Source organism: Nyctereutes procyonoides, unplaced genomic scaffold (assembly GCF_905146905.1).
Source record: "Nyctereutes procyonoides isolate TBG_1078 unplaced genomic scaffold, NYPRO_anot_genome, whole genome shotgun sequence".
NCBI classification, from domain to species: Eukaryota; Metazoa; Chordata; class Mammalia; order Carnivora; family Canidae; genus Nyctereutes; species Nyctereutes procyonoides.
The window spans coordinates 974547-1002184 of NW_026575142.1; the positions used below are offsets into that span (position 1 = coordinate 974547).

General features: G+C 45.2%; 1 protein-coding gene across 2 annotated transcripts in view; it reads right to left on the reverse strand.

Moving 5' to 3' along the window:
- GULP1 (GULP PTB domain containing engulfment adaptor 1) overlaps positions 1-27638 on the reverse strand; it is a 216541-nt gene that overhangs the window by 88924 nt on the left and 99979 nt on the right. For both annotated transcript variants that reach the window (XM_055308305.1, XM_055308304.1), the window contains exon 3: positions 1803-1874. In XM_055308305.1, coding sequence (XP_055164280.1) covers positions 1803-1830 — 28 coding nt within the window. In that variant the 5' untranslated portion in view covers positions 1831-1874. The remainder of the gene's footprint in view (positions 1-1802; positions 1875-27638) is intronic.

The window sequence follows — 27638 nt, forward strand, 5'->3', positions numbered from 1 at the left end:
CGGCCCAGGGCGTGACCCTGGGTCCCGGGATCGAGTCCCGCATTGGGCTCCCTGCATGGAGCCTGCTTCTCCCTCTGCCTGTGTCTCTGCCTCTCCCTGTGGGTCTCTCATGAATGAATAAATAAAATTAAAATGAGTGTTAAAAAATAAAAAATAAGACAGTGGAGTGTCTGGGTGGCTCAGCCAGCTGAGCGACCAACTCTTGTTTCGGCCCAGGTCCTGACCTCACGGTCACCAGACTGAGCCCTGCGTCGGGCTCCGCGCTCAGTGCGGGGTCGGCCTGTCCCTCTCCCTCTCCCTCTGCTCCTCTCTCAAATAAATCAATAACATCCTTAAAAAACATAAAAATAATATGATTAAAGTGATGAGTTGTTGATGTAAGATTTTTATCACTTTGTTAAAAAACTTCCACGTAAAAAAAAAAAAAAAGAAATACTTCCACGTATCAGAGAATCACTTCTGGATTCTTTTCCTACTAGTAAAGGAGATTTTTCAAAGAAACATTATGTCTACGTTCAGTAGGTGTTTTAAATCTGAACCAAGCTATAGATGGCAATAAATGTCATTTTTGCATTCTCCTTATTCAGAAAAAAAAAAAAACCTAAAATAATAGAGTGCTAGTTTCCAGGAGCTGCCAGGAGCCTGATAGTCCACATTAGGGCCACCCGTCGGGCCCCACAGCCGAGCACGTGTGGGTGTCTCACTCCGTAACAAGAACGTCTGAGCTTCGGGGAATCCTGCTGCGTGTCTGCTCGGCTTTGTGGGGATCGTGTCGCGCTTACGCGGATGCCCCTGTAGTTACCCCGACTGGACCTTTCCTGAAGTCAGCCCCGTGACGGCAGCTCGGCAGGTGCACAGTGGGGAGGCCCCAAGGCCCAAAGCCGCCCCCCACCCCCCAGCCTGTCTGCTGAGTCCTCAGGGTCCACACAGAGCGTCGGGCTTCGTGGAACCAACACAGCAGACGACCTTGTGGCTCTGGACTGTCCGTTATGCGGACATGAGGAGGCAACGGAGGCCTCTGATCATCACGCGTGGACCCACGTCCTCCCTGCCCATCACGGAGGGGCGTCCCCCAAATATCAGGGGTGTATGAACGAGAACGGACGTGCAGGTCTCAGACCCACGCCTGTCAGCCTCCAGCATGATCACGGTGTGGGATGCAGCCTGGCCTCTGCCCCGTGGTCCCTGCTGCTGCTCGCTATGAACCCGAAGAGCTTTGCTCACCCCCTTCGCTGATGGCACATCACACAGGACAAGCCCTGGCTCCCTCACCAAGTAACCACTCCCAAACACACACGCACTGAAGCACGTAAATCTACCAGAGGCCTCCATCTGTGCTGAGTGTACCCCGAAATACCTGCTGAATGCCACGTCTCATTGCTCCTTAAAAAAATAAATAAATAAATAAATAAATAAATAAATAAATAAATAAATAAATAATAAAAAAAAAAGACATTTAACCAGCGGTGTCTTCTATTCGTATGCGGGCCTACTTGGATGCCTTTCCCATCACTTACTTATTTATTTATTTATTTATTTATTTAGCCATTTCACGCCATAGAGTAAAATGATCCAGGAAATGTAGCATCATCAACGTATCCTGAAACACGCGCATCAAACGGCTGCCGTCCCGTTAGGGTGACAACCAAAGGTCAAGCAGCAGGTGTGCTTGCGTGTGTTGCTCTATCCGGACTTCATCCCTGAGCCACGAGGTTTCCCAAGAGGAAAGGCTGATTCCCCGGCTCCGCCTGATTTTCAGCGGCGCGGACTTCACCCTCGGGTCCTTAAACGGGCGCACTTACCTTTCTTCCTGCTGAAAGCCCGGTTCATGATGACCAGCCGCGCAGGCGTCCGGTTCAGTCACACTTTATGTCCTAAAAAGAATAACAACGTGCCAAAGCGTCAGTAAAGACATTTGGGCCCACCTCTTTCATGCACATGCATTTTAATTGCGAAGCCTTTTTAATTTTTTTTTCTTTTAATATTTATAAAGAATATTCTGAAATGCCCCAAGAGACTCTGGGTAAGAACACACTGGGGTACTCGAGACTCCAGCGGCACAGCGGGCAAGAACAAAGAAATTTTCCGCAAAGTTCATCCATCTTCTTGTCTCCCTCCTTCATACGTGTATCGTTCACTATATTTATCTGCAAATTTCAGGAGAAAGAGGAGGGCCCCCCTTAGCTGATGGCTAAGGGATATGGCACAGCTTGGGGTCACTGTCAGCAGAGGTCTGTGACCCCGACGGCAGCCGTGTGCGTCCCCGGGAGGTGCCGGGCCCCGGGGCTGGGGAGCCGCTGGTCCGCCCACTGGAGCCCACTGGAGCCCACGCGAGCCCGGAGCTCGGGGTTTGCCTCGGGGGCCGTTTGTCCCTCGTCCTGGCGAACAATGTGCGCTCCCAGCACAGCCACCAGGCTGCAGGCCTCCTGGTCTCCGTGCCGAAGCCTTGCCGCCTGCGTCCGCGGCCTCCCCCGGGGAAGCTGGCAAAGGGCCACCGGCCATGTGCTTGGTGTTCCCTGCCACATGCCAGGCTGACGCTTCGCCAGATCTTGAAGTACCATGTGTCTTTGGTCTAACGATTCCTTTTCCTTAAATTCATTTTTTTCTTCTCACATTTTACTAGAATCAGTAGGAAGGAACCGAGCCACTCTTCCGACACGCTGCTTCGAGATGTTCTCCACTGAGTATCCAACGTCCTTCGCTGCCGGTTCTGCCGTCCACGAACCGCTGGAACACAAGCACCACGCTGCCCGCAATCCGTGTCTCACCTGGGGCCTCCTCCGAGTGACCATGCCAGCCAGCCCGCCACCACGCTCCATTCTCCATCGTTTCTGTGTCCTCCAGAAGCCGCCCGCCTCTCCCTCCGAGCCGTTGCCTGAGTGGGCTGGAGCAGCCCTCATGGCCATCTGCGCCCTTGTGGCACGCACCCCAAGACGCTGCCAGCTTCCACCCACAGCCCACTGCCTGGGTCGCCTCCACATTTTTGGGTTCTGGCTGCTGCGGCCCCCGGCTTCTTGGTATCAGCCTCTGTGTTGCTCAGCGTGGCCTGCGTAGGGACGCCGTGACTGCACGACCAGGGTGTGAGGGGCTGCTGAGGGCCTTGCTCCGGGCCTCCAGGGCACAACTCTGGCCGTGTCCTCACATGGCAGAGAGAGGAGGCTCTTATTTTTCCTCTTTTTATAAAGACACGGCCTCCCCCTGATGACCTCATCTAAACCTCATTACCTTACAAAGGCCCAGCTCAAAACGCCACTTTGGGGGATTTCAACGCATGAACTTCGGGGCTCTATCAATCGTCAGACCGTAACACTCTCCATAAATCTACACAGCAATAAGACACAGCAGAGAGATCGATCTTTATCATAAAGTCATTTTTACAGTGAAATTACTGGGATCTCTGTTCCGGCATTTCTACTCCCAATGAAACGGAATTATGAAATATTATTACTAGGTATTGTTTTGTACACTTACATAAGGACACAGTAATATCAGGTTCTTACTGACCTCATACTTTACTTACCTGCTCATGATATGCCATTAATAACGGCAGGTAGAGAATGTATTTTAAAAATTAAAACACCAGGGTGGGGGTGACTGCGTGACAGGCACTGAGGGGGGCACTTGATGGGATGAGCACTGGGTGTTATCCTATATGTTGGCAAATTGAACACCAATAAAAAATAAATTTACAAAAAATAAAATAAAATAAAATAAAATAAAATAAAATAAAATAAAATAAAATAAAATAAAATAGGCTTTTAAATATAAAAAAAATTAAAACACCAAAGCGATCATGCCATTTATACTAATGATATAATATGGTTTCTTTTCTATGATATAGAAAATACTATTCTGGAAGTAATGATTGAAATGACTTTATTTATTACAAATAATTAACTTATTCATTCAGAAACCCCTTATCAATCACGAGGACCAGTCACTCTGCAAGGTAAGCAAGGGAGTACAATTCGGACGAAATATACACTGTCTTCTCCCAAAAGCTGCTTTTCACCTAGAACCTAACAGAGATGGTTATTGATTGGTTGTATCCTGGAAGAAGAAGTGAAGATAAAAAAAACTAGCAGAAAAGAAACAAAACCAAAAAAATAAAGAAATAAAAAATAAAAAAAATAATTAAAAAAAAGAAAAGAAAAAAATGCATCTGAACGTGAGGTACAATTTCTCTGGAAAAATAAACAAAATTACCATGAAGTCTATTAATCGGCAGCTCAAATGCAGTAGGTCTCAGGTGGACACTTCCAATGGTAGCAGGTTGTGAAATATAAGGATGCAGTTTAACACCCTGAAATCTTAAATTTCATAAAATTGGGTGTATTTTATTTTTTTAATTTATTTTTTAAATTAGGTGTATTTTAAATAAAGAATATAATATAAACTCTTTCAGGGCATATAAGACAGAAAGAAAAAAAAATAAAACAACCCTGACATGATCATATAAAGACCAGGAGGCCAGATAGGGAGAGTATGAAATGTGGCTACAATCCTATGGCTCTAAAACAGCAGGAGCAAAAAAAAAAATAATAATAATAAAAATAAAAATAAATAAACAAAACAAAATAAAACAGCAGGAGCATTTTCACCTGCTCACAATACATGTAGATACAAATGTCAGGAGATATCAGATAAGCCATTCTTATCATATAAATAAACACCAAATTTCCACCTTCCAAACAATTGTTTTTAGCATATGTATTTGACCCTATGACATTTTACTCTTTCTTTGCAAAACAGATCTTAACGCCCCCCCCCCCCACCTAGAAAATAAGCAGATGCCGGTTTTGCTCGCTATCCCCAGCTCAGACTGTAGCACTAAGGCTAAGTTGGCATCAATATACTGTTTAATGTATTAATAATGTATGTTTTAATGTACTTTAGAGCTGAGGTAGTAAGATCTATGTTGGTACCAACTTACTACGTGTGAAGTTTAAGAAATCTAAGTTCTGAATAAACTTTATTTCAATTTACGGTACTACATAAATCTTTCTTTTCAAATAAACTTTTGATAAACATTGTTTCGGTGGCCTCTTGTACGTGGATGCATAATTTCCTTATCGGTAAAAAATTATCTCTAAAAAAAAATTATCTCTAAATCCTAGCTACGTAATATACAGAGAGAATAATCCACATAAATGTCTTTTACTGATTTTTTTCCATAAAATTGCATTCCAGAGTAAAAATTATATGAGGTCTAAAGTATGACTACTTGGGTTTTCTATTTTTTTTTAATTAAACATAAAAGAGTATACCAAAGGCTGAAACAATTTGTAGGGCCATCAGTTCTGTGTGAGATTCCTCATTTAACTTTACTCTTCAAGGCTGACCCCTGAAGTGTGTGTCCCCGCGTGTGTCTGTCCGTGCTCTCCTGGTTTGACATGCCTGAGTGCTCCGGGGTTGATAGCGCTGTGTGGTGCGCTCTCAGCGCTCACACGGATTCCATCCCTATCACCGCTCGGCCAAACTTCAGAAGCCCTCCCATATTACACAGAGCCCTGAAGGTCTGTGCAGACAATTCCACTCCTTTTTTTTTCCCTTTTAGATGTTATGTATTTACTTGACAGGGAGCGAGCACAAGCAGGGGGAGCAGGTGCGGCAGGTGCGAGGCCTGGACCCCAGGGCCCCGGGGTCACGACCTGAGCCAAAGGCAGATGCTCAACCGTGGAGCCACCTGGGCATCCCAGGCTGAAGTCTTTTTTAAAAAAGTCTGGGGCCAACGATCATCTCTTTAAGTGAATACAGTACAGACCCAGGTTTGAAGGCCGGCCACCGAGGTAAATCCGTGGATATTCACACACCACTGGTTCAGGGGAAGTCGAGAGCGGCTTCTTAATGAACGACAGTTTCCTGCTTTGCAACCCGCTGCCCAGGCTCTTCTTAAATAAATAAATAACATTGTTATGACTAAAGAAACTATATGTGGTGTAATACCGAGGCCCATAAAATGGCTACTTCTGAATTTCATTTTACCCTTATGAGTATATTTAAAATTAAATTTTCCTGGGAATTCTTTTAAGGTTAAAATTTTAAAGAACTTGGAAATTGATTAAAACAGAGTTCACATTAAATGAATCCTAAATCAGTAATATCCTGTTGTTCATTATTTTAGATTATTTCTGATCTCACGATGGAGTCTAATCATGCGGCTTAGTTCTAGGAAGGGAAATCAGGTAAAGTCAAAAAAACAACAAACAACCACAGTTGCTTCTCCTGTAAATGTGTTTTTTTAATTCTCAAACATTTTGTGGACTTTTTAAAAACACATAATTCAAGGAGGTAATCATGAGGGACGCCTGGGGGGGCTCAGCGGTGGAGCGTTTGCCTTTGGCTCAGGTCGCGACCCCAGGGTCCCAGGATCGAGTCCCGCATCGGGCTCCCCGCATGGAGCCTGCTTCTCCCTCTGCCTGTGTCTCTGCCTCTGTCTCTGTATCTCTCATGAATAGATAAATAAAATATTTTTAAAAAAAGAAGAAGAAGGTAACCATAAGGGAACATCAGGCAATTTTAGTGCCACAGTAGCTGCTCCCAGTTGCTGAGTCCTCTAGAGTGGCTAAGTCCTGGAACTTCATTACTTCCAATAGTTCGTGTAGCTTCCAAAATCCTACTCAGAGCACTCAGCTCCATTTTTGGCTCTTCTTGATCTAATGAGTATCTATTATAAAGATTCTCTGTTTAAATCTCCAAATTAAAAAAAAATTAAAAAAATAAATAAATCTCCAAATTTTAAGGCACCTTACAATATTCTTCTTCATTGTATTTTGTGGCCGTCATCTGCAAAGACTCGGTGTCTGTGCGTCAATACTACCTAAGGGTAGGCAGGAAAACTGACGGGTACACTAACTGAGATCCACATCACTAGGAGGAGGGACCACACGATATGCTAAAGAGCACTTTAATATATTAATATTTATATATTAATAATTTACTAAGAAATAGCAACATGAATGTTCTCTGAAGTTTCTTGACGTGGGATATAAATGCTTATCATTATTTTTTCCTTATTTTATGAGACTGACCCACGTCTCATACTCTCATTAAACATCCTTTGTTCTTCCAATAGATACACGATGAGAGCGTGTATCACTTTGGTGACAAGCGTCAGAGAAGCGAATTAAAAGGGGAAATAAATAGGACTCAGTCACTGCCTTCAAGGTGCTTACGTCTTGGAGAGATGGGGATAACGGGCGCGGGCTCGGCAGGTAGGGAGTAGTCCGTCAAAGAGGCAGATGCACTGAGAGCTAGAGGGTGAAGCACAGATGACCGAGTCGTTCAGGTGAGGATCTCAGGGAGGCCATGGGTAGGCGTCTCCCAGATGATCAAAGGTCAAAGGTGAGACAGGAAAGGAGGTTTGGGCAGAACAGGTGCAGCGGAGCTCGGCTGGGCACAGGGCTCCCTGCCAGGCGCTGCAGGCCTCAGAGCGGCCACTGGCCCTCCTGCGCTTCTCGTGGAGACTTCGGCCAGGAGCCGGGAAGGCCAAGGGCACGTCCAGGCACCCTGCAACGTGGCCAGCCCTTCACGGCAGTCTACGTGCAAGAAAACCCTAATGTATAAGGTCCCGCATACGGGTCTGCGGAGCAGAACGAAGTCTGAGTTTCCTCTGATGCCAGGAGTGAAGTCAAAGGAAGGGCTACAATTGTCAAAGAGATGGGCACATACAACCTATGCTTTCTGGGCACGGAGGCTACCAAGTTCCAACCGCTGGATTCTGATAGTACTTTGTGCTGTAAGGGGACCAGCATATGCGACAGGCACCTGCCGGCACCGGGGCCTCTGACTGCCGTGCAGTGAGCATCGGGCAATAGTGACGGCCTCATTACATGTTGGCCCCGCTGCGCGGCTCCGCACACCATAGGGCCTGCAGAGACCTGCACGTGGGGTGGGGGTGGCGTCAGCACCCAGCCTCTGCAATCAGGGCCGCCCTGGGCACTCCCAAGGTCAAAGGACGGCCCCGCGGCCCCAGTGGCCCCATGGCCCCCACACAGTCAGGGCCTGCGCCCCGCGCCCCCAGCAGGCATCGAGCTCAGCTTTGAGAGTTAGAACCTGAGAGGGTCCCCTACACCTTCCTTCAGGGATCAAGTCTCTCTCTCTCCGGGTTTCTTCATCACCTTCTGTCCTTCAGAGGAGCTCGGCTGCTCTCTGCGGGGCGGGGTCATCCCCCGGGAGGAGACTGTGCCAGCAGAAGCATCTTTTCAGACCCCGAAAGTTCTGCATCGTGAAGCAGACGTGGGAACGACACACTTGCCATCCTGCATGGAGACGTGCCGCGCCCGGGGTCCGCTCCCCTTGGGAGATCAGAGTTTGAAGTGAATGCGGAAGTCCTGCTCAATTTTTCTCCAATTTTTTTTTTTTTTTAAGTCACGACAAGACTTTCTTTCTCCTTTTTATTTTGGTTCTACACGTAAGGACCACGTCCTTGCAGAGCCGCCGCTGTGGCCACCTGGCCGCGCGCCCTCGTGCCGCTGCCCCAACCGCCCGGGACTGTGAGCGGGGCCAGGTGCTGAGGTGACATTATCCTTGGCCAACCCATCCGAGGGCCTTTGAAAGATGAGAATAAAGCGGCTTGACTGCTCAACCAACGCTCTCAGAGGCTGAGACTCCAGGCTTCATGGACTTTAGGACTAGAACTTGCAAGTGCCTCTCTCTGTGTGACTCTCATATATAAATAAATAAAATCTTAAAAAAAAAAACTAACTAAAAGACTAGAATTTGCAAGATGGACACTGAAGAGTCAGCTGATCTCCAAAAACTAAGCAACAATGTAAAAACTTTTAGTTCTGGTTGAAACTGTCTACCTCTTATTAGGGTTTCACTTTGTTGAAAAGAAACAGGCTCCAAATGGAGTCACTTCTGCTAAAGCCCAAACAAGACTTAATACCTCAACTAATTTGCAATTTCAGCCTCTCCGAGGAGTGGAATTTTAAGGCGATCCGTCTGGAATTTCCTGATCAGCATTAGTGAGGTCGTCTGCCTGGTGGGACCCCTGGCCCTCCCGGGGTTGGTGACCTGCCAGAAACAATGCTTTCTTCTGCGTTGCTGCAGAGCCCCTGCCCGGCCTCCCCCTCGGGCCCACACGTCTCCCCTTCCTGCGGCTCTGCAGAGCTCCCTTCCCTGGCTGCGGGGAGGGCCCGGCTCGCCAGCCTGCTTCATCTTAACATCTACCCCATAAGAGTTCTTCTTTTGACCACCTGAAAGGATCTCTCTCTTTTTTTTTTTTTTTCATTTTAGTCTTTTGCTTTGACGTCAGAGGTTTTGGGGTCGGTGTTTTTACAGTGAGCACAGTCTCTGTCTTTACCTTCTCACAAACAGTAATTATAAATGTGCCCGGACTCCCAGTTTTCATCATTCTATAGGGTTTGGTTTGAAGGAAGTGTTGTAAGAAAGTCAGAGCCAGACACCATTTCTTTTGCTGGCTTTTCAAGCCGTCCTCACAAGAAGCCTGGAATGTTCTCCCTTGGTATGGGGAGCGTCTCGCGTGCCAGGGGGCTCCGGGACAGAGCTGGTGGACAGGAAATCTGGTCCTTGAAAACACAGCTTCCGAATATTTACCCTGGGAAACCAGCTTTCCTTATGGGGGAGCCTGGGCTGGATCCCGCCCCCAGCGCTGCTGGGCCACAGCTAAAAATAGCCCCAAGCCCATCACCTCACTGACACCACAACCACAACCACAACCACACAGGGCCTACTCTCAGATCCCTCCCCGTGGGTGTCCTTGAGCCTCGCTGGCCAAGCCCAAGCCGCCCTCCAGAGGCCGCTTTATCTTCACCACCATCCTGACCAGGTTGACCTTTGCTCCGGCCTGATCCCAGAAAACAACAAAGGGCAAGGAAATCCCCCACCCCTCAGTGTTTTGGAAAAGGGCTCAGGGCAGAGACCCACCCTTCCCCAGTTGATGTAGATAAGATCCAGGGCTCTCCCCACGTTTACTCATGACAAAGCCAGACAAACACCCTCCAAATTCCCATTCTTTGCTTCATGAAGGATTAGCTGAACTGTTTGTGCCACCGACCCGTCTGGACAAAATCTCTGCTACTCGATTAGGGCCGTGTCTTTAGCAAAACCTGTCTCTTTCCTCCAGGATCCTTAACTTTGACCTGCCCTGAGTTTAACCGATGCAGCCTTTCCTTCATAATCTTTCCTAAAACTCGGCTGACCCCAGGGTAAAGCGTTCTCTGGTCACCCGCCCCTAATCACAACCCCCCACTCATCTTTGTTTACTCTTCCCCATAAAAGAAAAGCCCTTTTGGGCCTCGCCTTTGAGATGCCTCCAAATGCAAGGTTGGCAAACTCTCCCCATTACAACCTCCCTCCCTCCCTCCCCTGATTGCAGTAATCTTTTCAAACAAGCGCTCCTTACATAAGCACAGATTTGCTTTTTATTTGACGCCCCATTTGATCAGATTAGAGAGATTTCTGGCAACTAACCTCAACCTGGTTCCCTGAACTAATTGAACTAATTTGAAAATTTTCCCTTTCAATATATCTACTCAGATGGAGCTAGAGCTCTCATTTTCTTGCATTAATGAATGCTCTCACGTCAGCATAAAATGAATGGCAAGAATATCCTAGAAAAGTAAATGAATCTGAGTTTTAAGAATTTTATCCTTGTATCCATACGTAGCATCTAGTTCCTACGTATAGTATCTGCTGACCTACAAAGCAAATTAACAAGCTCGGTCTTCTAAAACAATTTACATCTTATTCTAATACAAACATGTCTTAGCTCCCAATATCTTGTTCAACCGTACAACAATATAAAAAACCTTAAAGATATTTTCAGAATCAGGAAACTCTCTAAAGTTGCTCAGTAATCGATGAACAAAACCATACTCTTATCTTGCTACACATACTGTACACAATTACAATAAATCGTACAAATGAAGGCCATGCACCTTTTCATCAAAGAAAACATTACAAACAAGCCAATAATGATAAAGGCCGTGATGACTTTCCGAAATAGGAAATATTTCTTTTGTTGGACAGGAAAACGTCTATTGAAACAACGTTATGGGTTGAAACAATATAAATTAATGAACAATTTGATAAAGTCACGCATATTTTCAGACAAAAGTTCCGCCGAACTTAAGTAAACACAGTAACTGTACCAATGCCAAAAAGAAAAAATTTACTCCAATACAGAACAGGCAATATTCTTTGGGTTAAATTTGTCAAAGCAACAAAAGTCTAAGAATAGAAGGGAATGAAGATAGTATTTGGATGAGGACAGGGGAAGTAATATCTGTAAATGAGAAAAGAGTAAGAAATCAGTGCTTGGGGAACCGGAAGGAAAACATCAGTCTTGTCCTTGTGCTTCTTACTCAACTACAGGTCCCAACACTTAGAACGAGGAGTCACCAAGGCCACTCAACTCGGACTCTAAGATGCACTGCGCTGCTTTCTTGGTGCCCTTTCTGAAGGCCCTGAGGGAGATACTTTGCTGAGACCGGAACATTCCAACCAACAAACCAGAAAAGCCTCAATAGCAATGGGGGGTCCAGGGCACAACACCCCACGGCCTGTCCTGCCTCATGAAGGGCTGAGTGACACAGATGCCCGTGCTCCTTGCACATGCTCCTTGTGCGTGCTCACCTGCCAACCACTCCCTGTAAAACAGCAGGTGTCCACTGTTGGGGGGTCACCAGTTGAGGCTCCCCGCTGCTGCCTTCTGAAGTGGATTTCTCCCTTTCTCCTCTCCAAACCTTCATTTCCTGTGTTATTGGCCCCTCTTCCCACGAGTTTGTCCCCGTCTGTTCAGCCAGGAGCCCCATGTCTGATGGCCCAGGTGGCTGGGTGCCCTGGGCTGGAGCACTGGCCACAGCCGTGCACCGGGGGTTACGGACCCACTTTCCAAGTTAGCAGCTATGACAGATCAGTGGGCCGCAGTATAGGGTTAAGACTTTAAAAAACCCACAGTAAATGTGACTGAATGACAGAATGGTATGACCTGGAGATGAATTACTGAATTTGAAGATCAAATGGGGAAACTGTCCAAGGTGGCTACAAAATAAAGATACGTCAAAGAATTCCTAAGAGGATAAAGGGTAGAAATAAAAGTGCCAAAGTCTGGACACGGGCATAGAGACGAATAGAGAGGTCGGGGCAGACGTAAAGACAATTATGAAGAGAATGTTCACGGAATTAAAATAAATTATGAAAAGTGTTAAATTGAAAGTCTCAGATGCAGGCACATTATGCTAAATTTAAGAATATTAAATGCAAAATGAAAATATATGACACTTCCAGGCAGGAAAGGATGGCCTATATGGCAACAAGAACCAAATCGATAATAAAACTCAAAATAGTAACGCAGTATGCAAAAAACACATAAGCAATATTCTCAAGGTGCTCTAAAAGAAAAGAATTTTGAAACACGAACGTTGCATGGAGTAACCACAGTATAATGTGAGAGAGTAATAAAGACGCACAGTGCTGGGGGCCCTTGGCTGGCTTGGTCCATAAAGCACGCGACTCCATCTCAGGGTTGTGAGTTTGAGCCTCATGGTGGGTGTGGAGGTTACTTAAAAAAATAAAATGTCAAAGACATACAATGCCTCAACATTTTTACTACTGAAAAAGTACTTTTACTTTATTATACTGAAAAGAAAAAAAAATCCTGAAGGTAATCTGGGTAGGATTAAAATAAGAGAGACAAATCCAGTTTCTTTTGTAAAAGAGAGAAGCTCTATAGCATTACCATAAATTTTACTACGGTATTTTATCGTAAAAACAATAATAGCTAATGTAGGACTAAAAAAGAAAAAAAGAAAAAATAGATGTATAGAAAGATTCATGGATATATAAGCATAAAGAAAGAGTCAGACACACACATGTACAGCCATAACAAATGGGAACTGAAAATCTCAATAAGCGTTTGCCACATAATGGAGCACAGAGCAAACAGCCGTGACATGACATGTAGTTTAGTACTGACTTACTGTGAGAAATTACATGTGTTGAAACTTAAGAATTAATGTGGGAACATAAAAATGGGAATGTGTCTTTTTTTTTTGAAGATTTTATTTATTTATTCATGAGAGACACAGAGGGAGGCAGAGACACAGGCAGAGGGAGAAGCAGGCTCCATGCGGGGAGCCTGACGAGGGACTCGATTCCAGGACCCTGGGGTCACGGCCTGGACCAAAGGTAGGCGCTCAACCACTGAGCCACCCAGGCATCCCTGAAATGTGTCTTAAGAGCAATTACAATTAACTACAATATATACACTCTAAATTAGTCAAAAAAAATTTTTATCAATTGACAGTAGGAAATGAAAAAAATTAAAAACAAAGCATACTAAATAGAAAATATGCAATAAGACAGAAAAATACAAGTCTTCCCTATTTTACATTTAACGAGATCCAAATTAATTAATACCCTTATGAATAAGAAATAAAAGCTACATAATATAAGGAAAACACAGGAAATAATAAGGATATTATTTTCACTTAGAGCAAGGAAAGGATTTTTTGAAAAATATGCAAAAAAACAATTTGATTGTATCATAATGAAAGATTTCATTTCAGAAAAGGCTGCCACGGAAAGGTAATAGACAAAGATGAATTTGAGGAAAAAAAAGAGCTTATCTCTGTACATCTGATAAAGAAATAATATATATGAGAAGTAAAGAAGTAACAAAGATTTTCCCCAGGAACAGTAAGAAAAAGTGGGTAACCCTGGAGGAAAAGGGACAAACGATAACTGCCAATGCACAGAAGAGGCAGCCCGAGAGGCAATAAGTGTATGGACAAATGCTCAAACTTATTAGTGATTACCAAGACACAAATTTAAGCCGTTATTACTTTAATTTGACTGGAAAAGTTAGAAAATTGTGAAGTGCCCAATACTGGTGAGGACAGGAGGTTGTAACAAGGGTTCTCACCTTTACAAACTCATTGAAATCACCAGGGAGAAACCAAGAACTATCAAGTGTCAAAGATTCACTCGGTCCATTTAAACCAGAATATGGGGTCCCGCCTTTAATATTTTTTAAGAACTCAGGTGATTCTAATGCGTAAATAGAGTTGAGGAAAACTCAGCTGCTTTTCGTGAACCGCTGGTGATGGCGTACAAATAGCACGACTCAGTTGAAAAAAATACTGCTTATTAACACACTGGATGTTCAGAGAGCCCACAACTCGGAACACCCCACTGGCGAGTACTCGTCCCGAAGGAATTCTCACAGGCCCACAAAGAGCTGGTGTGAGAAACCCCACCTTGTTTGCGGGGGCAAGAAACAATCTCCTCGTCAATCGCCAGCAGGAAGCCAGGCAAAAAACATGGTAGGTGGACATCACGAGGCGCCATGCGGAATGGTCGACTGGAAATACTCCATCCCCACGTCGCAGCGTAAGTGGATCTGAGAGACAGCGCTGACGCAACAAATACGGTGAGCCAGAGAGCCCCCGAATCAAACAACGCTCATATACAAAACAACACCCATCTGAAAAAAAATAAAAATAAAAATAAAAATAAATAAAAATAAAAATAAAAATAAAAATAAAAATAAAAATGTAGGGGCGGTGGGTGGGGGCATGGGTGAGAGGTGAAGGGGGTCAAGAGGACGTGCCTAGAACTGCTCACTGGACCATCCACCAGACACGGTGTGTTAGCCATGCTGGAATTAAAATTCAGAAAATACAAACAAAAAGTGACTACATGAAACACCTGGCTGTGGTGAAAAGCGGAAAAGGGGAAACGGGTGGTGTAAGGGGAACAGCAGGGGCTCTGACAGAACCAAGGAGTACAACTCTGTTCATACTTGGTGCCCACGATCAATACGGACATGTCGGCTCGAAGCCAGCCACCTGCCATTGTGCGCTCAGCACACGGAGTCTTGTGGAGCCTTTACGGGGTCATGTCAGGGCCCCATCCCGAGTCCCAGAGGAAGCAGAAGCTCCCGACACTGGAAACCTGCACTCCCACACCCGGGAGGCATCGGCACGGGCCTCCCGCCTATGGTTTCCCGCGATTGCTTGTTCGCGCCTGTGCAAATGTTCTCTCCTCCTGTCAGGTCCAATGCTAAGGAGAAAATCTTGCCCCTGATGTTCTTGATGTGACCTAGGTCACCCTTTCTCCTAGCTTCGTTTCTCCCCGTCTCACCGGTGGGCTGGCAAACGGCGATGGCCCACTCGCCCACCGTGTCTGTCCTCGGGCTCTGCGGTGTTACCGGACTTCTATCTCAAAGGGAGAGCCAACCAGTCTAGTCGATGGATGGATTTTGAGAGTAAGAGAGCGACCTCAAGGACAACAGATACCTTCCCCCGCCCCCCGCCCCGCGCCGGCCCCTTTCACTGAGTAAATCCCCATGACACTTATGGAGCAGAGGACCCTTGGGGAAAGCCCAAAGATTTCCTGTGGTGCCGTGCTAGTTCTGGAATCTCCATCAGACCTCTAAGGAGAGGGGCTGAGTGGACGCTTGGTACAGGAACCTGCTCCTAACAGGTAGCGTCGGAACAGATACAACTTGTGAAGTAGCAAGTGTAGACCATGGGGTCCCGAGGAAGCGGGTGTGAACAGAGAAGTGACTACGGAGCCCGAAGGCACACCCAACTTTAGGAATCACTCAGAGTAAGACGATCAACTCTGAGCTAGTTAAGGGACAGCCACTGGGGTCAAAGAGAAAAGCGTGCAGTTTGGGCATCCAGACGAGGACATCCTCAAGAGGAGATCGGTGTCGCGGAGGTGCGCACAGGGAGCGCGAGCAAGCTGCCAGACGACAGCACGGAGATGCCGGGCTTCTGCAAGGTCGTTCCGGGGGGTGAAGGGGCGGAGGCGGCCTGGCTGGTGCAGGTCCAGGACAAGGTGAGAAGGCGGTGGACGCGGGAACTGGGGACACTCAGGAGTTCATGCATAAGCGGCCGCAAGCGATAGGGCAGGGCAGGGAGGTGACACCAGCTCAGGAGGGAGGTTCCGGGGGGGCCATGCACCTGCTTTCCCATGGACGGGAAGGACAACAGGACGGGGCGGTGGCAGGGACACACGGCGGCCCCCCACGATGCCCTCAGTGCACTGGCTCCCGAGGCCCAGCCCCACCCTGCTCGCTCGTCCTGGTGGATCCACATGGAAGGGTGTGACTGAGGTGGAGCCCGGGGACCCACCTGTGCCCCACATGGGAAGGCGGTGGCTGGGGGTGGGGTTGGGGAGCAGGGCTGCCGGGCTCGCCAGGCCGAGGAGCACGATGCCCCTGTAGTCACTGAACCTGTACACGTCTGCCCAGTGGTCACATAAAAACATCTCTGAAATAGTCGACTGTCGTGAATGTTCACATGGATTATAGGAACAGGGGATGGTGGAAAGAGGAAACAGCTGTTTGATGTGGGTACTAACACATGGACCGATCTCAAAGATAAACCTTGTTTCAACAATTGACCAAGACGCCCTCCTCCAGCTGACCCCGCGGCCCTCACCTCCACAACCTCCCCTCCTGGGGTCTGGGTGTGACCTCCCCCAGCTGACCCTGCGGCCCTCACCCATATGACGTCCCCTCCTGGGGTCTGGGGTGTGATCTCCCCCAGCTGACCCCACAGCCCTCACCCATACGACCTCCCCTCCTGGGGTCTGTGGACGTAACAGGGACGAGGAGCCTCAGGTAAACTAAGCGCTTTTTTAAACTATGAGAATATTGGCCAAGTGTAGACACATTTTAAGTGCTGGGAACTGTTCGCTTCGCTTATTTAACAGGCTCGCAAGTGGATAATCGTTATTCTGTGATAAATAAGCAGCACACCCACCTTTGCCAAGAAATCCTGTCTTGGTGGAGGTGAAATCAGAACTTTCTTTTCAAGAGAAGCCAATTCAGAGTTTTCTTATGTTTCCTGATCCCTCCCTCCCTCCCTCCCTCCCTCCCTCCCTCCCTCCCTCCCTCCCTTCCTTCCTTCCTTCCCTCCTGTCCTCATCCTGTTGTCATCCCACCGAGCCTGTGTGACAGGGACTGCTGGCCAGGTGAGGGGAAGGGCACCGAGTCCTCTGTGCGACAGGTGTCGCGGGGCTTAGACCAGAAGGGGCTGGGATGTCCGCAGGGAAGCAGCCCTTCAGGAAAGGCCGGGGGCACCGCTGGCGGAGGCACATGCAGAGGAGCACAGGTGCGCGTCCTCCAAGCAGGTAAGGGGACACCTGTCACTCTGGGGGCGGGGGGGCACAGAGCCGAGAGGGGCGAGCGCTGGGGCTTTGGAGGCTAGTGACGTGGGGCCCCGGGCTGGACCCCACCCGACCCAGGCAGGGCCACTGCCCTGCTTCAGCGGGCCCCTCGCGGGCTACAGAGGAGCAGGTCCTGGCCAAACGTGCCCAGCAAGACAGAAAGCCTCTCTGGCTCTCAGAACAGGGCCATGTCCCCCCCCCCCGTCGTCTATTTCTCCTGTATTAGGTAAAACATGCTGAATCCTAGAGAGTTAGAGATGGCGGCAGGGCTCCCCTCGGCCTGTGGGATGCCCTCATTTGAACACTCGAGGGAGATCTGCACAGGGACACACACATACACGGGCTCCACACTTACCCAGTGACTAGAAAAATACTAGTGTAACGCCAGCGGAGTCACTCCTCCACAGCCACCTGGTTTCCTCCATCTAGTTAGCCCAGGTTACTGCTATTCCGCTAATTCAAAATTTTGGCTAGAACCGGTTCAAAAATACAACCATATGCGTATAAATTAACCGTATCATCAACATTTAATTTTATGAATTCAATTTTATTATTCATCACAAGCCAATAAATAATTCAATATTTTAAATCTTAAGATAAATAGTAATTAGACAAGAAATAAATGTGAATCTGAAAGTAGGGACTTTCCAATTTCTTTTTGTCCTATTCTATAAATCCTAAATCACTTCGTATAATATACTGCAGGGATATGGTGCGAGATTGCTAAAATGTCATTCTAAAAGGGGTGGATGATTATAACGCAATAGACATTTTTGGCTTTTTTTGTATCATTATCTTATTATTTATATGTTTCTAAGTTATAATATTATTTTGGATAATCATCAATTAGCTGAAATCTAAAGATATACTATGAGAAAAGGGGAAGAAAAAGAAAGACAATCGGGATGAATAAAATCTGAATGAGTAAAAAAATATATATATATGAATAAATTCTATAGAGGCCGTTTAAGCTATTCCATCCTCTACTCTCCTTAAAGTTCAAGCGAAACCAATTTCTCATTGAATTTGCCAATAATGTGGCAATAATTCATTTTCGGGCACAGTCTCCTCGAACCCTTCCAATGCATTATTTCCAGGCACGATTCCAAGACTCCAAGTCCTAGAGGAGCCATGGGAATTGCTTTCCACTACTCTGCATGAGCAGAAACGTATTCTCCTTTGGAAAATCTACACAAGATATAACTATTTGAATTTCCCAGCTTGATCGCGGTGCTGAACGCCCGATGCTGCGCTCATCAACTCACAGAAGCGACGCTACCCCACGAGGCTCGTGAGGGTAGCGCCATCTGTTCTCTGATCCTATTATATGTTGGCTTCCATAATATTGTTATTAGAAGTATATTGACCATCCAATTAGTGACTCATTTTATATGATTCCTCCAGGAAGAAAGATACAGGGACATACGGGGAGGCCAGCCAAGGCTGAGAATCGCGGAGAGACATTTAATTGGGGGAGGAGAGGGATACAAAGAAGGTATGGATGAAGGAAGAGGGGAAAGCAGTGAGACAAATTCCCTGCCTCGACGTGAGATTTACTACGCAACAAGAGCTCCTATGGGACTGACATATTTTTGCCAGTCGAATGCTCTGACTCTGCAAGGCCAGGAAAACCAGGTGGGGGGGAGACCAGCACTCAATTTAAGGACAATATGTGATTCCACAAACATCTACCGTGTGCCTGCTCTGTGCTTTGTCTCTCCATCCAGGCACCTTCACCCTTGCTCTCAGCTCCACGGCGATTCTCTGACGCAGGTAATGGTTCCTTCAATTTATGGACGCGCACACAGTGGTCCAGTCATAGCGTGGGTGATAAACATTCCCAAGGGTGCACGGCTGGTAAGAGATATGGTGACTCTCTAACCCTAGGTCTTCTTTTTTTTTTTCTTCTTAAAGATTTTATTTATTTATTCATGACAGATGCACAGAGAGAGAGAGGGAGGCAGAGGGAGAAGCAGGCCCCATGCAGGGAGCCCAATGTGGGACTCGATCCCAGGTCTCCAGGATCAGGCCCTTGGCTGAATGCAGGTGCTAAACCGCTGAGCCACCCGGGGATCCCAAACCGTAGGTCTTCAAATGACAGGTTCGAGGGACTTTTACACTATTCTGCAAATATCAAACGCATCTCGTGATACGCTTCCAAAGGAAGACGAATTTGTCAAGTGACATGTTTTAGTTTTATGTGTACGTGTGTATGACGTGGGAAATAGTTTTCTGGGGACTGTAGTGGAACTAAAGTTGAGATCACAGAACATGAAAAGAATATGGGTCCTGACTGATCGTAAGGGTTAAAGAGTCATTTAAATATCGGGGCGCCTGGGTGGCACGGTCTGCTGAGTGCCCGAGTCTTGGCTTCAGCTCAGGTTGTGATCTCAGGGTCATGGGATTCATGCTCAGCACAGAGTCTCCTTAAGACTCTCCTTTCACTCTGTAGTAAGTAAATCCCTCTATAGTTAAGTAAATCCCTTTTCTAAAAAAAAATATTTAAATATTTCTTAAAATCAGGTAATGCTACTTTTACCCCTGCTGTCTTTTATCTATCTAAACTTTTTATCACAAATCTCCTGGGATGCTTATAATGTTTTTCTTTGACCACTGTTAAGAGGCCAATACCCACTATCTCAGAATCCAAAACATATCATTCTGACTTTATTAATTATTTCTTGACCCGACACAAACTACGCGCTCTAATATTTCAAATTACGTGTTCAATCTAGGCATGGTTTTTGTTTTGACCAGCATGAACTCTATATTCCTAGGGTAGTACCGATTACTGATACTTTGTCTTACCCTGAAAAAAATGAATTTAAAATTCTTTCTCCCAAATGAATTCTTAAGATTAATGGTAAAGGAGCAAGAAACATTTAAAGGGTTATACGGGGGAATCCCTGGGTGGCTCGGCAGTTTGGCGCCTGCCTTTGGCCCAGGTCGCAATCCGGTATCAAGTCTCGTATCGGGCTCTGGGCATGGAGCCCGCATCTCCCTCCTCCTGTGTCTCTGCCCCCCCCTTTCTCTCTCATAAATAAATAAATAAACAAATAAATAAATAAATCTTTTTTAAAAAGGGTCATATGGTCTATAGGAATGGAATAAATAAAGACAGCAGGTTAACATAACTAGAATTCCTTGCCTCCATCTGATTTTCAGGGAGCTCTGAAGAGTTGATGTACCATATACGTGGCATCCAGCATGTGCGTAGCAATGAATAATGCTTTAAATGGAGCATCTCATTCATTTCGCCAAATAATACTCTCAGGGTGGTAGAAATTCAATATGGCCACATCCGGGCTAAGGTAGTCGAATGACACACCCAAATTTATGTGTCAATCAAGTGGTCGAGTCAAAATTTTACTATAAGTTGGTGTGACCCTAACGGACGTGTGAACTTGCTACTAGATTGGGCTGGCTCATCTCAGATTCATTATTACAAGGTAAATCCCTTCTAAAACACCACTGGGTACGGGGAAAGTTCCATAACAACTCTTACTCTCAAATCTGTTAAGCATCTAGCAAGAAATACCAACACATCATTTGGTAAAACCATGTTTCGTGCATAGAAGTTAAAAAAAGAAAAAAGACTTCTTTGTTCTATACTTTGAAATATAATGTTTTAAAGTCCTGTCTGGTTGTCGGGCAGTAGGCCGAGAGGCTCCTAGAGGACATAACATGTACCTTCGACCCACAAGCCGCTTGCAGCAGAGGACAGACACGTAGCCTACAGCGGTCAGAAGAGCGGAATCCAAACCCCAAATCCGGTAAGCAGGGCTGCTGACCTCACACCTAGGAAGTCAGAAGTGCCATGTCCTATGCACATGGATGCGCCATCTTAGCAGCCAAACTTGGACTCAGCTCGTCCTCCTCAGGACGCTTTGGGGTTGCCACAGGCTGACTGAACTGGCTTGCATCCTAGGGACTCATCATCCCCCAGGAAAAAATCTGGGGCAAAGGGTTTCCGGGCTGGAAAATCCAACACATAGCTGTCATCAGGGATGGCGGTGCTTCGATTTCTTCCGCTTTCCTGTCCTCAGTATGTTGGCTTTTGCCTTTAAGTTGTTCCTCACTGAACATGGATGGAACTGGAGGGTATGATGCTGAGTGAAATAAGTCAATCAAAGAAGGACAAACATTATATGTTCTCCATCATTTGGGGAATATAAATAATAGTGAAAGGGAATATAAGGGAAGGGAGAAGGAATGTGTGGGAAATATCAGAAAGGGAGACAGAACATAAAGACTCCTAACTCTGGGAAACGAACTAGGGGTGGTGGAGGGGGAGGAGGGTGGGGGGTGGGGGTGACTGGGTGACGGGCACTGAGGGGGGCACTTGACGGGATGAGCACTGGGTGTTATTCTGTATGTTGGCAAATTGAACACCAATAAAAAATAAATTTATTATTAAAAAAAATAAGTTGTTCCTCACCATCACGGATGGCTATCCACATCTACCTCGACACATGCACATGCAGCTAAAAGAGTGTTTCACTTTATCACAGGGGGAAAAATCCCCACAAAACTTTTCTAGCCGCTCTCAAGGAGAGACGGGTCTCAACACCTAGGCCGTGATTGAAGATGAGCACAGGACTGTGAATATGAGACGTCCGAACTTCATCAAAGGGCTCGTTGCTAAGGACAGCCGGGGGAATGGCTGACGATATGCAGATTTACTATGTGAAAACTTGTCATCAAAAACAAATGTAAAGATCTTAAATGACCGTTCCTTGCAATAGAGGTTGGAGTTAAACCTTAACATGACCAGACAGGTTCAGTTTTGTCTTCCTGCCTTTCTCCACCCACCAATAAAATTCATCATAGGACTCATGTCAACTTCTAGGGTTAGCAATGATATAGAATAAGGAGAGAAAAGAGTAGAAGAATAGAACATAAATAAAATGAAAACAAATATCCTTGGTGATGCCAAGCCATACCCGCCTAAATGTCTTAAAACTGCGAGACTTCTATTTAAAATGGTAGTTGTGCTAATAATACACAGACCTGGAAAGAAGTCTATGGTAGGAAAAGAATTACACAGAAGCCTAAAAGATGTCTTTTCAAATTGCTAATCCTCTGTCTTTCAAAAATATAGTATTTATTTATTTATTTTTATCAAAGTTAATGATTGCTACAGCATTTGGTACACGGTCACATGTCTAGTAGAGGCAGAGACCCAGCCCTTGCTTTGGCCACCCATTCTTAGCTCTCAAGTCCCCTCGCAGTCATCACCGCCGATTCACTCTCCCAATTCTTCACAATGAAACAAACACATGCTCTATGCCTGTGTCTTCCTTGTCTGCATTTAATGTCTTTTTAAAACAATTTTTTTTAAGATTTTATTTATTTATTCATGAGAGACAGAGAGAGAGGCAGAGATACAGGCAGAGGGAGAAGCAGGCTCCATGCAGGGAGCCCGACGTGGGACTTGATCCCGGGACCCCAGCATCACACCCTGGGCCGAAGGCGGCACTAAACTGCTGTGAGCCACCCAAGGATCCCCTAAAACAAATCTTAATTCATTTTTTTTTGTTATTGTTGTTTTCCTTTTTAAATTTTTATCCATTGAAGGACCTACATAGATTGCACGAGAGAGGAGCCTGAGGAAGGAATGGAAAATTGAAGGCACAGTGGAATAAACCTCAAGGTTTGTGCACCAGCCAAAGCAGGAGACAAGATAGGGGCTGGGATCCCTAAACTAGGAATGTTAGGAGACTCGGAGTTCGCGCTCTGCATGAAGTGGAAACCCTACCGTCTTTGACTACTAGAGAGTTATATTTTATCACAAATCTGACAAAACCATGAGACTCTTAACATCAGAAAAGTAGCAGGTGACTTAATCAGTTGGAGTCTGCTTTGAAATTCTTTCGTATCCTGCAATTCTGGAATTCAAAATCCACTATTCATTAGACAAGATTCTTAAATATTTTGTAGGATAATGTCAGCTGTAGGTAGAAAGGTACGGGATATTTTTGTAGCCTCTGTTCACATCCCAGCAGCCAACACAGGGAGTATTTGCCAACCGGGAACGCACAACCTTGCAGTTTCAATAAAAACATATTGGCTGTTTCTGATGAAGCAAGCACCGAGGGCAGCCTTTGCCAGACGCCGGCCCGCTAGCTCAGCTACGTGCGGATTGTGCTGACGCTGGAGGGGAGCAGGCATATTCATAAATTACCGTCACGCGGTGCGATTCCGGGTAGCCGCCTGGGCCTAGGAGGTCGCAGTGATCCAGAAGTTCAAGAAAGGCAGGAATCACTCTTGGTTAGCCTTATGGGGCAGCCAGCTCTCCCAATTAAATTTAGGATGGAAAAAGTACTTTGATAAATACTGGTATTGGGTATCGATCAAGGGAAGTGTGTTTTATCGATAGTATTTTTTTGTTTGTTTTATCGATATTAATCTGGTGGCAGAGAACAGGATCATTTGAATAAACAGAGTTTACAAGGCATGGCGATCAAGGATGGACTGCACTAGCCTGGGCCACAGGTGGTCAGGGCCTACACAGAATAGAGAATAGGGGAAGACATCGGGGCTGCCTGGGGACGCGAGGAGAGACAATGAAACGCCACAACTGATTTTTAAATGTCTTTCTAGAAGTATCTTTCAGAAAAGAAGAAAACATTTATTTGACTTTTCCTTTCTGAGAATAAGTAAATATGATTAGAATGACTTCCTAGTATACTTTGAATTTCGTTCTCAGCTACAATTAGGACTAAAAACTCTCGCTGTTCTTAGTTTCAGCTAATATTACTATTTTTCATTCAAGTTTGAATTTTATTTATACATTCTACACATCTTCCGAAATATTTCATGGAACGTATAAATGGGGAAAAAAACATTAAATTAATCAATCTTTGTTTTTTTTTTAAACAAAAGAGAACTTTCAAAGAACCGTATCCAGATTAGTAATCTAAATTTTTAAAGCTATAAATGGATAAAATACCATTCTCAGTGAGAAATACTCCATTTTAATTCTATATTTGCTTTACACCTTAGGTTCTAGAGTCATAACCATCACAAACCTTTTTTTTTTTCTTATGGCAAAATGGTAGCCACTGTGTTTAACATTGATCCTTCACTCTTCGTTTTATAAAATGTCCAGAATGTGACTAATAATTAAAGTTAATGCCTTTCTCTATGACCTAAGGACCCAATGCCTTACCTCCGTTTACCAAATGTGACTAAAAATTAGAAGCAAAGACCAAAATAACAATGAAAAGTAGCCACATTACTTTATGGACAGAAAATGGTATTTATGTATGAAATCTCTGTATTTTATTCACAAACATCAACGGTAAGAAAATTAATTTGGACATTTACTTCTAAATTTTAAATGCTACCAACCATTGTTTTAATTCCAAATGTGTCCATTATTTTACTTTGCACCCAAAGAATTTAACCTCTGTAATTATTAACAGAATAATTTTACTGGCATTCTAAAATTAAAAGAACATTTTTATTAGTTGACATTTGACATTTTCACCTAGTTTTTAAAAAGGCTATTTTTCATGTTTTTGAAAACCAGCGATCTTAAACTGTCAACCCAGCGCTGTAAAGTCTAATTCAAAATGTTTGCTTCTTCAGTAAACAGAAGCCGTATTAGGTCAGTTGCGTTATTTTAAACTTACAAAGCTCTATTGGTCAGGGCTCTTCAAAATCCAAAAAAAGAAAAATCAATTCTAGCTTAAAGAAGCAAAGGAGGAACTTTATTGACTTATTTAACCAAACCACAGCTGATGGAAAGACAGCAGTGGCCAGCACTGGGCTCAAGGTCCCAGAGAGCTTCAGGCTTCTCTCTTCTCCATCATTTGGCTTAACCTTGATAGAGATAATGGGGCCTAATCTAACAGGTTTTCCCTTTTAGCTACATTTCTAGTAGATTCATGTGGGTGGACCATTGGGCCTGAATGCAAACACCCATTGCAGAGGTTCCCAGATGCCAGGTAGGGGGCCCAAGTCTGAGCAAGAGCTTGGAGGGTTCCCAGCGCCACGGAAAACCGTCAGGAGCACTCCCTGCATTTGGAGGAAAGCAAACCTTGGTTTCATTCCCAGCAACAGAATTCAGAGTGATTTAAGCTAAATATCAACCCTCCTCGGGCTCAGCGTCCCAAACTTTAAAGGTCATAATGACCACTTACTTTACAATTAGGATGCGATGAAAGAGCACATAAGAGGCTTACACAGGACATGACACTTAGCTACCGTTTATCCTACGTGTAGAAAACTGAATCAGAGAAATCTTGTGGTTTCTCCTAAATACAGGGATCTGGGAGGGTCAAACATTGGGGCAAGTATTTGCAAACATTAAAGTACGACATACATGTCAGTGGTACTACGTTCCTCTCCAAGCTTTGGTTGCGGGGTGCTAACACGGTGCCCCCCTTGTCCCAGTAGGGCTCTCAATGCTACCTGGACGCGTCCGCTGTCTGGTAAGCAAACCAGGATGCAGGCCACTTCTTATACCTCCCGGCCCCAATCCCTCCTCCTGCAGTTCCTAACACATGCCAAGCACATGGTAAAGTTCCAATATACATCTGGGGACTGATTCATAGGAATTTTTCTATCATCTTGCCATTACTAGAAATGAAGATTCCCAATGATGGTGCAAATGGAATCCCTAAAAGCGACACACTGACGTCTCCCGTGAAAGATAAATTCCGAGACTAGAAATGAATTGAGATAGACGGGAATAACGGCGACTAAATAAAGAAGTCCGGAAAAATTTAGGGGAGAGGACAGAGCCAGGATAAACCTGAAAGGATGAAGCTATTCTTTGTCTCTTCAGGAAAACCACAGAATAAAAACTGTCAAGGCTGTGAAGCTAGAAGAGATACTGTTAAGTCACTGCTTTTGTTCAAAATTTCAGCAAGCCTAACCTCAGACAAAAATTCAAAATGGGAGAGGAGTCTCATGTAAACTTATAATAAGAAAATAAAAAGAAGATGAGGAAAGAATTAGCACCCATAGAAGCGAAGTATGCCAAAAAGCCTTGCCAACACATTAGATGAAAACTCTAGCCTAATTTTTCAAAATGAGCCAAGAGAACTTGAGAAAATAACTGAAGCTATGAAAAGACAACATCAACAAGAATTAGAAAAACCCAAGAGATTAGGAGACGGAACTCAGGAAATTTAGAAATAAACGAAAAAGTAATTTCAGAAAGGAAAAGTAAGCCAGAAAAAATGCAAACACGATTGTCATGCTATGAAAAAAAAAAGAAAAAGAAAAATAGGAAGCATTTTGAAGTTAAAAAAATAAAGGGGATGGTCTCTTCCTGGGGGAAGAAAAAAAAACACAAAAAAGAAAAGAAAAAGGAAAGAGAAGGGGCGCCTGGGTGGCTCAGTCCCTTAAGCATCAACCTTGATTTAGGCTCAGGTGAGGATCTCAGGGTCATGAGGTCAAGCCCAGACGCATGGAGCCTGCTTAAGAGTCTCTCTCCTTCTCCCTCCGCCCCTTCCCTTCCCCAAATACATAAAAGAGGACACAAAGGGTCCGAGAGGAAGTCTCAAATGTAGAATGCAAAACAATAATCCAACAGAGGAGTCCTCAAAGAAGAAAGCCAGCACAATGGAACACAATGAATACGAAAATAAAAAAAATAGAAAAAAAAGATTTAAAAATATGTATATATGAATAAAACATGTATACTTGGGTAAAGTCTCCAAGCTGATCAACAAAAACACATATTCTAGTCACATTCCAGTGAAATGTAAAATGAAAAGAAGAAAAAAAAATAACCACTTTGGGAACCTAAGCGAAAACTCCAAGGTGCTCGTGAGAAACAAAAAATTGAAATGAAAGTCTAGACAACAACCTTTTTTTTGAGAGAGAGAGAAGATGGGGAAGGGCAGAGAGAGAGACAGACAATCCTAAGCCACCCGGCGCCCAGGGGTGAGCCCCACACAGGGCTGGAACTCACAAGTCCAAGCTCACAACCCCGACACTTAAACATCTAGGCCCGAGGCATCCCCGATGACTGCTCTTCGGCAGAGGCCCGCCGAAGAAAATAAGTGGAAACAAAGGATTTTATTTTTTTTATTCTATTTTTTTTAAGATTTATTTATTTATTGATGATAGACATAGAGAGAGAGAGAGAGGCAGAGACACAGGCAGAGGGAGAAGCAGGCTCCATGCCGGGACCCCGACGTGGGACTCGATCCTGGGTCTCCAGGATCACGCCCTGGGCCAAAGGCAGGGTCTAAACCGCTGAGCCACCCAGGGATCCCCCGAAACAAAGGATTTTAAATGGAGTCCATAGTTGTGAAATATGAATGTGCCCCCAACAGCTGGTTGTACGCCAAGAACCCCGGGAGCATTCTAGTCGGCCCTCCCTCACTACACTCGGGGAGACCAACTCACTGGAGAGACGATGACAGAGCTGGCAGCGGGCCTTCAATGGCACCACAGAAGGGCTCAGCAACAAAAAGACAAACCACCCAAATAAATAAGAGTCGATGGGGCACCCAGGGGACTCAGGCTGT